The sequence below is a fragment of the Toxotes jaculatrix genome, chromosome 2 (assembly GCF_017976425.1).
Source record: "Toxotes jaculatrix isolate fToxJac2 chromosome 2, fToxJac2.pri, whole genome shotgun sequence".
Classification (NCBI taxonomy): domain Eukaryota; kingdom Metazoa; phylum Chordata; class Actinopteri; family Toxotidae; genus Toxotes; species Toxotes jaculatrix.
In genome coordinates, this window is record NC_054395.1 from 12,856,879 (window position 1) to 12,868,612 (window position 11,734).

Below are 11,734 nucleotides of genomic sequence, written 5' to 3' on the forward strand. Positions count from 1 at the left end.
ACCTTTTCTCATGTTATTTCCTTCCTTGCAGCCACTGCATTTCTTCCTCTGTGTCCATACATATGCTGCAAATAAGTGTGTAGTTAGTGGTTGGGCTAAAGTGGCTTTTCTTAAGTTACAATTGCCAACTTATCACGCTGCTCTCTCGCTCTCCTGCTCTTCTTCAGCTGCATGACAGATGAGACGATGCTGGGCTCCCGGCAGCCGACCCAGGAGGAGCTGGACGAGCCTCCTGCTGTGCTGCCGGCTGCTGACCAGCTCAGGCGGAGGCTCCTGAAAACGACCAACGTCGACCTGACCTCCTTTGAGAGTGACGAGCTTTTACCAAGGTGAGGGAGAGATATTTGGTTATGGACTGTAAACAAAAAAGGTTCACGCACAGGTTTGCTAAAAGTTTGTGGAGATGATAAATACAGACGTATTCAGACACACTCAGTGACCACTTTATTAGGTACACCTCTAAAACCCTAACGAAATCCAATACAACAGCTCAGCCTTAAGTTTGACCTTTGCAAAGGTAATGATGTTCAGTTGTGATTGACACTGTCAGAGAGGTGCAGTTTGTAGAACATATAGTTGAATTAACACCACAAGGGTTAGTGAAAGTTTTTATAAGAACTTAACATTATAGGTTTCTTTAATGTAGAATTTGTGGCAGACGTGGTATTGGATTGCATTAAACTGTATTAGTGCAAATTAGGTCCTTAAATGGAAGCCAGCATGTTGTTGTATTTTTTTGGCTTTTTATTTCTTTTAATTTACTCCTTCTGTAATGTTTTTGCACAGCACAACACTGTCTTTCTACATGTGTTGTGCAAATTTCCTTGATTCCTGAAGGTTAAATATCCGTGTTTCTAATTTTGTCTCATAAGCTGTGAAGATGACGTCCCTCAAAAGGAAGACCACCGACAAGAAGAGGACGATGATGAAGAGGAGCACATGGAGGGTGAGAGGACACCTGAGAAAGAACAAGAAGATGATGATGATGATGAAGAGGAGGACACAGAGGGTGAGAGGAAACCTGAGAAAGAACAAGAAGAGGATGATGATGAAGAGGAGGACACAGAGGGTGAGAGGAAACCTGAGAAAGAACAAGAAGAGGATGACCATGAAGAGGAGGACACAGAGGGTGAGAGGAAACCTGAGAAAGAACAAGAAGAGGATGACCATGAAGAGGAGGACACAGAGGGTGAGAGGAAACCTGAGAAAGAGCAAGAAGAAGCAGAGGAAGAGAAGAAGAAGGAACTAAAAGGAGAGAATCTTGAGGTGGAGGGAGAGGAGCTGCATGAGGAACAACAGCAGAAAGATGAAGATGAATGTGCTGAATATCCAGAATGCACCTCGCTGGGTTTCAGGGAGAGTGATGAAGAGAAAAGTCTCGACCTCGCAGAATCTCCCAGGCCTCTGAGTGAGGAAACGAGGAACCTCACTGCCAGTGAGCTGCTGCTCAACAAGTCAGTTTACACAAGAAATATATTACTTAAAAACAGGAGCTTTTTTTAAAAAAAAGCGAGACACGCTGCTAATCTCCATCTCTTTTCCTTTCTCTCCCTCTCTGTCTTTTCTTCCCTTCCCTCCATCCTTCCTGCAGTATGTTTGAAAATGATGAGATCTCAGAGTCCGACAAGTTTTTCGGGACGTTGCCGAGGCCACTGAAGCTGCTGTTTGCCCTCTACAACACCATGGTGTCCAAGTCAGAGATGCTCTGCTATTTTGTCATCATCCTCAACCACATCGTGTCGGCTTCGTTCCTCTCCCTCATCCTGCCGATTCTCATCTTCCTCTGGGCCATGCTGTCTGTGCCCCGGCCGACCAAACGCTTCTGGATGACGGCTATCATCTACACAGAGGTAGGTAATAGTGCTCTGCTCGCACAGTAACATAATAACAGCCGTTAACAATTCTGCACCTCTTGTACATTTACTTGGCAGCTGATATTGTCTGTGTTCATATTTTTATTTAAATGTGCACCATATAAATGTGGACAACTTTTCTGGAAAGATACAGCAACTCAATACTATTGAAAAGTTCAGATGACTTAATCTTAATTATTCAATCTGCATTTTATTCTAGTTTTGAACTTGAGACAGAGAAACTGCTGGAAAGATCTATAAACTGTCTTTCTCAGAATAAAAATGTGGAAATGTGTGACAGGAATTTACAAAAAAAGAACATCTTAAATGTCAAAGTGAAAACAGATTTCTAAAAAACTAATGTCAATTAATTAAAAATATGTAAATATGTAAAATAAGTGACGGAATAAATATTCACCTCTGTTAAAGTGACTGAACTAATTCAACAGAGGTCCACCCAATTGGTGCTAGTATTCTCACAGTTAGAGAAATGGAGATCACCTGAGTGCAGTCAGTCTCAGTGATTGTAGTACAAAGACACCTGTGTCTTGAAGGTCCAGTCACTGGTTTATCAGTATTCCTGGCTACAGGTACGTTTTATCAGCACTGTGCGTAGTCTGGTGTTTAATTCATTTTAAAGAATTTAATTTGTTTTGGCAACAAATATTATCTCATGTTTTAACATTTGCTGAAAAACAGTAAAAGTTACTAACTGTTGATAATTATTCATATTTTCAGTTAATGCACAGCTTCTTAACTGTTTCTCCTCTCTTTCTCCCAGCTGACTGTTGTGGTGAAGTACTTTTTCCAGTTTGGTTTCTTCCCCTGGACGACCTCTGCCTACAGAGGCATCAACGCTGAGCGGCCCTTCGCCCTGCCCAACATCATCGGGGTGGAAAAGAAAGATGGCTACGTCCTCTTTGACCTCATTCAGCTGCTCGCACTGTTCTTCCACCGGTCTATTCTCAAAGTAACCATGTTAAATTACGTTTTGAAATACATCTGCTCATTCAGACATATCAGACAACTTGTTTTGCATCTTAAAATTCCTTCTGTGTCTGTGACTGTACAGTGCCATGGGCTGTGGGACAACAAGGAGGTTGAGATGCCTGATTTCTTCAAGAAGCTGAAGAAGAAAGTGGACAAGAAGAAGATGACAGGTGGAGATAAGATGGGCAGCAAAGAGAAACCTCCACGTCGGCTGAAGTTCCTCCCTCTCCAGGCCTCCACCACTTCCATATTCTGCAGACGGAAGAGAGGCGACTCTGCAGGAACTGATGATGGTGAATATTCAGAAAACACTGAAGATGTTTTTATCCAAATCTGATGGTACAGTTTTGGTGAAATTTTCTGTGAGAATTCTGCTTCTCTTTCCTTTTCTGTTGTCTTTTGTTCTAATTGCTGTATGAAATTAATTGTCATATGACTAACATGTCACGTTTTCTTTACTTTTTTTTTTTTTTTACTGGAGAGGTGAAGCCCAAAAAGCAGCACAGCAAGAAGAAGAGAGGGCAACGAAACAAAGTTCCACTGACCAGGAAGCAGAGGATCAGGCAGCAGATGAGAGAGAAGATGCTCCAGGCCAAAGCTACCATTATAGAAGTGTACGTTGTTTTCTTGTGCTATGTTTTGGTTCAGATATAACAACTAAAATGAGCTGCAGACAGCTCCATCTGTACTATTTGTTCCTAACAATGATAAATGTTTAGTTTGTGAATGTTGAGCTTGGAGAAAAGTTTGTACTGGTAGTGGTCTTTTCCCGCTTCTGTGGGATTCTCATACTGTACTTTCTTCTCTTTCTCTGCAGCGCCCTTCACATCTACTTACCCATAAGGCAGTTCTTCTATGACATCATCCACCCAGACTACAGTCCTGTATGTGACGTCTATGCCCTCATGTTTCTCATCGACGTAGTCAACTTCATTGTTACCATATATGGATACTGGGCTTTTGGGGTGAGAGTCTGAGCGTGTTTCTCTTAAAACCAAGACCATATAGCCATAATGTTACTTAACAATATGCATTCAACGTGACACAGTCAGGCTGATCTTTGTCTCTGTGTAGAAATACTCCGCAGCAGCCGACATCACAGAGTCGCTGTCGGAGGACCAGGTTCCAGAGGCCTTCCTGGTCATGCTGCTCATCCAGTTCGGTACCATGATAGTGGACCGGGCTCTCTACCTGAAGAAGTCCCTCCTCGGAAAGTGTGTTTTCCAGGTGGTGCTGGTGTTTGGCATACACTTCTGGATGTTCTTCATCCTCCCTGGGGTCACTGAGAGGTCAGAGTTCATCTCTTTCATTTATTTTCCTCCTCATTTGTTCATTCAGTTGAACTCATTCAAATTAGGTCTATTGTTTATTCATTCCTGTTGATCAATCATGAGACTACTTTTACACTTTATTAAAAAACCTGACATTTATATGTAAGCAACCACTGATAGTGTTCCTCATGATTTTTCCATTATCATTAATTGATCAATTTCAGGATCGTAATTAAATCAGATCTAGCTTGATATGAAATATCAACTTAAAAACCAACTTATATACACCTATCCCATGAAATTCTCTTACCTAATTCCAGTCTACCAAGCCTCTATCTGTGTAATTTGAATTTCTGACTCAAAAAAAAAAAAAAAAAAATGCATTCAGAATCGAAAAAATGAATCTGATCTGGGATACACTGAAGTTATTTTCACTGATGCCTCCTTCTCTTATTGTGTTTGTTTTTTGCTCCACAGGAGATTCAACATGAATCCTATTGCTCAGCTCTGGTACTTTGTGAAGTGCATCTACTTCGGCCTGTCTGCCTACCAGATCAAATGTGGCTACCCAAACCGCATCCTGGGCAACTTCCTCACAAAGAACTTCAATTACCTGAACCTTTTCCTCTTCCAAGGGTACGAAAATGGTTACACTCTTTAATGTGTAACAGCATGCAGTGATTGTAATGTCATTGTATAAGACACATTTTCTACACTGTAAATATGTATGACAGAGTGTTGTGTTCCCATTTGTTTTCTCTTTAGCATTTAATTTATGGTCCACTTTACAAAATAAACTATAAATTTTGTAATTTCTTCATTTTTGTTGTCTCCTCTCCACTTCCAGGTTTCGTTTGGTTCCCTTCCTAACGGAGCTGAGGGCTGTGATGGATTGGGTTTGGACGGACACCACTCTGTCTCTGTCTAGTTGGATTTGTGTTGAAGACATCTATGCTAACATATTTATCCTCAAGTGCTGGAGGGAGTCTGAGAAAGTAAGTGAGACTGTTGTTGCTTAAATGTCTATACTCCTGAACTATGATGACCACTTTATCACTGTCATTTCTCAAGTAAAAATACTAACCATATTCTGACTACAGCTTCTAAAATGTGGCAAGGTGTAAATTAAATCCATTTTGATTTATGACTGTTGATCAGACAAAATAAGCAGTTTGAAAGTATCACTCACTGATAAGGTGTGATGGGCAATTTTTCTAGAAATATCCCCACCCTCCGGGGCAGAAGAAGAAGAAGGTGGTGAAATACGGGATGGGAGGATTCATCATCTTCGCTCTCATCAGCATCATCTGGTTCCCGCTCCTCTTCATGTCACTGGTCCAGTCAGCAGCCGGTGTGACCAATCAGCCGGTGGACGTCTCCATCCAGCTCAGCATCGCAGGATACGAGGTCAGGATGGATATGAGTGTGTGCTAACTTTTAACTTTTAGTCTGTGTGTGCGTATACTCTAAAACACTGAAGCTAGCTGGCTGATAATAGTTGAGACAGACCGACACTGACGTTCCTAAGATCAATATAACGCAGCCAAATATAGCAACCACAACAACCGCTTCCCTGCAGTACTGTCTCTAATGTAGATGTATGTTTTACTCTCTCTGTGTGTCTGTCTGTGTTTCCACAGCCTCTGTTTACCATGAGCGCCCAGGAGCAGAACTTGGTTCCATACACAGAAGCTGGATTCAACCGACTCACCAAAGTCTACGCCACTCATCCAGTGAGATGCACTTCATGCTACTGTGAACACCAGATAAATACAAAACCATTCACCACTAGGGAAAGAACAGCAGAACTGTGTAGTTTATTGTATGTCATAGTCAGAATTCAGAATATGAGATGGGGCCAATAATGATCATTAAATAAATCAGCCAGGCCGATGTACCACCTGATGTCAGCTCATTGGAGATAAACCGGTACTGGCATACATGTCATCCGATAAATGACGAGAAACTGGAGAAGAGAAATACCAAAAATATGTCCTCAATCAATGTTTCCTTTCTAGATTCTTTCCACCAGAAAGTTGTGAAGTTTCAAAATGTCCTGCTCAGTTCCTTTCTTGGTTGCATTTGTCTCACAAGTCCTGTACCAGTCGGGCTATAATTATTATGTGAGAAACCAGGTTGGTCTTTTGCAGTAAATTAATGCTTTGACTTGATGTGTTGTGCAGCAAAACAAAATAGGACAAGTAAAACTTTGTATAGGTTATATTGAAGGTAATGTATATGACGTACACAGTCTCATGTGGATATGTTATTCCTTTTTTTTACGCTTATATTTTTTAAAATATTTTCTATTTGTTTAAAATATGTCATGAGAGGAACTGGTCATGTTCAGTACTGTACATTATTTTGAGGCTAAAGTGTCTCTTGTTCTCTCTGTGATTTTTTTTCATTGCTGTGGTGACATTTATTGGAAAACTACAACAAAAAAACAGTGGAAATCTAATCCCTTTCTGTCTCTCTCCCAGTCTGCCATGCAGTTCATAATGAACTACTTTGCGGAGGACATTGTTGTTGCTAAGATCAAGAGTGATGCCAGTCTGCTGTGGAGCATCAGCCCGGCCAGTCGAGAGGCCATGATACAGGAGCTCAGCAACTCTTCTCACATTTATGTGACCTTACGTTGGACATTGCTCAGGTCAGTGTCTGTGTGTCTGCTTGGACTGTGCGTGTGTGTGTTTCATAGTTCAATCTAGATAACTAGAACAGGACCAATGAGCTTGTATATCGTTCAGGTCGCTTTGTTTTTTCATGGATACTTATGTATAAATTCATGTGAAAAGGTGTGCTGCATAGACATTACATGTACTGGTTTACTGATGTGTTTTCTGAAATGTTAAGCCTGGTTTTCCTCTACTTGTTCTGCTTTGTGCTTCAGTCAGTTTGTTGGCCCTTTGTTGTTCTACATATCAAAGAAAGGTACTTTTTTTATGAGAAGTACTTAAGATACAGACTCAAGATCATTTGCTAATGTGTGAAAGGATGGAAACTGTTGTACATGGACTCTGTGCATGAATCTGAATCTGTGCATTTACATATTGTTATATTAGTTTCTTAAGGATTCAGAAATGTATCAACGCCGCTCATACTTTACTAGTCTTAATATGGTGCACTTTGACTATTTAGAGAGCCACTGCCACTGAAATGCACAGGTTCTTTTTGCTCTATTAAAATTCTTAGTGCAGATCTCTTAATGAAGCCATTCAGTGACTACATTTAAAAATCATTTGCCTCAATTTTTGCACAGATGTACAAAGCTCTGAACAAACTCTGACACGTGTCTCTGAACACTCCTCAGGAATGCGTCCATATCAATGAATGTGGAGACGGTGGGAGAACACACTGTGAAGTTTGAGGACAAGGCCTTGAGGGAAGGGATCGTCCACATGCTCAAAGGCAACAGCAGCAAACCCGTGTGAGTCTCAGTCAGGTTTTATTGTCACCTCTTCTGCAGGTGTTAAAATGAATCTTTCTAGAGATGATAATGCTAAAGAACAACTTAATGATGAACTAATTCCTAAAAAGTGTGTGATCAACTACTTCTCAATGCATTTACAATCCAGGCATTCTTGTGCCACATTGTATATTTTTGCACGTATTTTCTCCTGCCTGTTTTGAGATCAAAAGGTGTTAGACTATGTTATTCTGTGTTGTAGGATCATTAACTCCCTGCTGCCGAAGTACATCAGGGGTCCCAAAGGACCGGAGTCCAAAATGGCAACCAGGATGAAAGTAGGTTAGTTACAGTTTATTTTATATTTACAACTCTGCAGATATTCTTTGGTAAATTATAACTGCATTGTACTAATGACATCCAAGTCAAATATTTAATTCTCTATCTGGCTATATCAGTGAGGTCTCAGTGAGGCGATCAGTCCTGCATCTTAATTTTAACCCCAGCTTTACTTTCCCCAGAGTACTCGGACCGCTCAGATTTCCAGGCTCTGGCTTTCTTCAGGCCCATGTCAATCAGACTTAAACAGGTCAACAGGACCTCAGAGAAAGACGCAGACCAGTGGTGGGTGGTGGAGGAGTGCTCCCAGGTTCTCACACCCTCAGAGCACAAGTGTCACAGCATAGAGATCGTGGTGTTCAGTGATAAAGTCAGCCCCTCCAGTCTGGGCTTTCTGGCCGGACACGGGTAGGTAACAGGTCATCTGTGATCATTAGGCTCTGTCAATGGTAATTCTTGCCATGAGTGTAGTTTGACTGGACTGCCCTTCTCTTCAGGTTTTACAGAGACATTTCACCGACAAACTCAGTAAAGCTTTTTTCCTTTTTTCGAAACGTCTATGTTTTGTTGAGGTTTAAAATTCTGTCCTGCTGTAGCCCAGTGGTTTGTGATTCTCAAAGTGCTTAAACATCAGATTTCAAACACTCAACATGAGCATCTCATTCCAGATATACCCTGACATTTCAAATTTTTTGCACATCAGTTTCTTGTGCACTAACAGTTGTGTTGCTCACAGACTTATCTGAACCTGTTTTCGCTCTCTCCACTCCTCATCACAGCATCGTAGGTCTGTACATGTCGGTGGTGCTGGTCATCGGAAAGTTCGTCAGGGAGTTCTTCAACGGGATCTCTAGGTCCATCATGTTTGAGGAGCTGCCGTGCGTGGACCGGGTCCTTAAGCTCTGCACTGACATTTTCGTGGTCCGGGAGACGGGAGAGATGGAGCTGGAGGAGACGCTGTTTGAGAAGCTTATATTCCTCTATCGATCACCAGAGACCATGATCAAGATGACCAGAGAGAAGAAAGACAACTAGGATTCAGCAACATACCATCTGTATGGGATGTCATGGGGCCGTGCCTCATCCCATCGCCCTGACTGGATGTATAAGAGCAAATAAAACTCAGTATTGTGAAGAGTAATTTAAACATTAATACAATTGAAACTGGATTTGTGGCAAAAATTTAAAAATGATTCAGCTGTAATGAAGAACACTGGCCAAGATTTGAGTCCATCTCTGACCCTGCTATTAATCGTGACCTCTACCCTTCATGGACAGGGCAGAGATCATGGCTTAAATGTGGCTCTGCCAACATTTCCCATTTTAAGAATTCGTACTGACAAAAACACTTTAGCGACACACCGGTTATAATTTTAAAAATGTTGTTGATGTAGGAATCATTTGCCTGAGATTTATGTTTATTTGTTTTCTGGCACTTGTTTTCAATACCCTGAAAAAAGCAAAAAAAAAATTTTTTTTTTTTTAAGGACTTACACAAATAATAATACAAGGACTTAAAGGGTACGTAACTGTAATACCAATTAACCTGGACTGCAGTTAAATGAATAATGTGCCTGGTATTTGTTATTGTTAGTGCAATTTTCTGCCCACTGGGTAATGCATGCATTTCTGAACATTTTTGGATTCAGGTTCATACTGGGGTAAAGCAAACACAATATCTTACTCCCCTGACTTTCATTCTTTCAGGAACAATGATATTTCAAAACACCCTTGATACACTCATGGATTAACACACACACATACCTCTGTAAATACCATGTTTATGTGTATGTCTATGTAGACTACTGCACTGATTTATTTATATCAAAATAAAAATTGTAGTTAATGACCAAAAAAATGTGTCAGTGTCTCAGTCAGCAGTGCTATAAACTATATTTACCAGCAAGAATACAAGGAGACGAGATGTATTTCCGATATTCATCTTCAATTTTAATTACAAATGAAAGGGAATAAACAGCAATTTCATTCCGGTCCCCAGGTCTAACAGGTCATCTTGATATCATCCATCTTTCTTCTTCATGGTGTGTAGGACAGAACAGAGACAGGACCTCACAACTCCAGGAAAAAACTATCTACATCAAGGTCTCACATCCTGGAGGGAAAACAGAGCAGAAGAACAAAAACATCATTAAACATAAACTCATTAACATTCATTTCTCACCGGTATCAAAAGACCCTTTTATATCAGTGGCTGCAGGTTTTTGGGATTATGTACTTGGACAGTAATCTTTTAACTCCTAAGATGAATCTGGGTGGCAAAAACTTGCAGGAAAATGTCTAACCTTACTCAAACAAGGAGCAACAATGAGCTGTGAACAGTAATGCACCAACACTTTCGTCCTTCTAAGATCTCCCTGGTCTTAGAAGGCAATGACCATGTACCTGTTGCACTGTAAATATGTGTTCTGTCATGTCAACCTCACAAAGACCACCATCAGATACAAAAAATGTGTAATGAGCAAAATGAAATGAAATGTCACAGGATCTGGACCCTGGATCTAGAACAATTTTATCCAAGTACAGAGAACAGTAAAGGGTACTATCAAGGTTAAGTAACCAAGTAGCATGTAAAGACAGCTGTGAGTGTACAAGTTTCATTCCAACCCTGCAACTAGTCAATTAACATAATGGAGCTTTTGGAAAGCAACTGACTGGATTTACTTAAATACTAAATTCAAGTACCATTTGTCATTGGTATTGTTTATTTTTTGGAATTTTATACTTCTGCTTAATCACATTTTATAGGAAAGTACAGTATTTTACACTGACATATCTGACAGCTTGTTGCTCATTACTTTGTAGATTAAGATTCTGCATATAAAACATACCTCCAGGTAACTCAGATAGAAAATATGTGGCACTGATTTATAGCTTTAACAACCCAATATTACAGTATATGAATTAGTTAAACAAGTTATAAGTTCGCACAATACAACATTAAAATGATGCTTAAATGTTAGTGCATCATTAAGTCTCATCACACTCTGAAAGGGGCCACAAGTTCCCTTTTGCTGCTAGACTGATTATAACTTTAGCTGATGATTCTTCTACACTTTTTCATGCAAGACCTTTGATTGTTGTGGACTATATTAACACTCTAGTGTTGCTTCGTCCACCACTGTGACTGAAAGACTGCACACTGTCACAACTCAATGTCACCGCCGCCTCCCCTTCAAACACACAGGATGTCAAGCGGCCATGCTTGAATGAATTTAACTGCAGATGCGATTCTGTCTCTTGTGCGTGTTGGTAACTTCTAATATGTGATTAACTTACGTTATGCTGTTACTTTGGGTTTGAGGACTTTGACGCTGGACTCTGCGGCCCTCACTGCTTCGGTTTTGAACTGCGGCTTCAGCGCAGCGCGCACCGCGCTAGCGCAGATAGCGGAGAAGCGGATATAGCTGCAGAAAGGACACACTTGTTAGCCGCATGCTAAAGAGCAAGCAATACTGACACTCAATAGTCTGGAAAAAGACAAACGTAACTGCTTCTGAAATTACAAATTATATATTCATTGGAAGAGCAGAAAAGGTCAAATTGTTGGCTACAGCATGGGTGAAAAAGCTAACAGGCTAGTAGCGTAGCTATGTAGCTCCGTTAAGGACTTAATAGCGAAATGAGGACAAATACTTGTGAACGTGTTCAGTTACGATAACAGGTCCTTATTTAAAAGGCCACCGTCAACACTAACGACAAAGCTAACGATACAGTTACGTATTTTCCTACATTTCATTACCTTAGGCCTGCCTGTCTCCAGTATGCGACCATCTTGCTTGTGTTGTAGCTTCAAGGACAGGTCGGATGGGTGCGTGATGACGTAATTTGACACACGCACGTCTTCTCCCCCA

At 40.7% G+C, this 11,734-nt stretch overlaps 2 protein-coding genes across 2 annotated transcripts in view; one reads left to right on the top strand and one right to left on the bottom strand.

Moving 5' to 3' along the window:
- si:dkey-11f4.7 (piezo-type mechanosensitive ion channel component 2) overlaps nt 1-9,059 on the top strand; it is a 30,157-nt gene extending 21,098 nt beyond the window's left edge. The window contains exons 40-57 of the mRNA XM_041052310.1: nt 168-329; nt 873-946; nt 1,226-1,454; nt 1,592-1,850; nt 2,635-2,823; nt 2,926-3,136; nt 3,325-3,457; nt 3,661-3,808; nt 3,918-4,132; nt 4,592-4,750; nt 4,962-5,109; nt 5,333-5,521; nt 5,755-5,847; nt 6,598-6,767; nt 7,428-7,544; nt 7,786-7,865; nt 8,045-8,270; nt 8,642-9,059. Coding sequence (XP_040908244.1) covers nt 168-329; nt 873-946; nt 1,226-1,454; nt 1,592-1,850; nt 2,635-2,823; nt 2,926-3,136; nt 3,325-3,457; nt 3,661-3,808; nt 3,918-4,132; nt 4,592-4,750; nt 4,962-5,109; nt 5,333-5,521; nt 5,755-5,847; nt 6,598-6,767; nt 7,428-7,544; nt 7,786-7,865; nt 8,045-8,270; nt 8,642-8,897 — 3,058 coding nt within the window. The 3' untranslated portion in view covers nt 8,898-9,059. The remainder of the gene's footprint in view (nt 1-167; nt 330-872; nt 947-1,225; nt 1,455-1,591; nt 1,851-2,634; nt 2,824-2,925; nt 3,137-3,324; nt 3,458-3,660; nt 3,809-3,917; nt 4,133-4,591; nt 4,751-4,961; nt 5,110-5,332; nt 5,522-5,754; nt 5,848-6,597; nt 6,768-7,427; nt 7,545-7,785; nt 7,866-8,044; nt 8,271-8,641) is intronic.
- A 731-nt stretch (nt 9,060-9,790) lies between these two features.
- atp5f1e (ATP synthase F1 subunit epsilon) lies at nt 9,791-11,715 on the bottom strand. The gene is made up of 3 exons (XM_041058154.1): nt 11,623-11,715; nt 11,160-11,287; nt 9,791-9,975 (listed from the first exon to the last, which is right to left on the bottom strand). The coding sequence occupies exons 1-2, from the start codon at nt 11,652-11,654 to the stop codon at nt 11,161-11,163; spliced, it is 159 nt and encodes a 52-aa protein (XP_040914088.1). The 5' UTR covers nt 11,655-11,715; the 3' UTR covers nt 9,791-9,975; nt 11,160.
- Between the last annotated feature and the right edge of the window lie 19 nt (nt 11,716-11,734).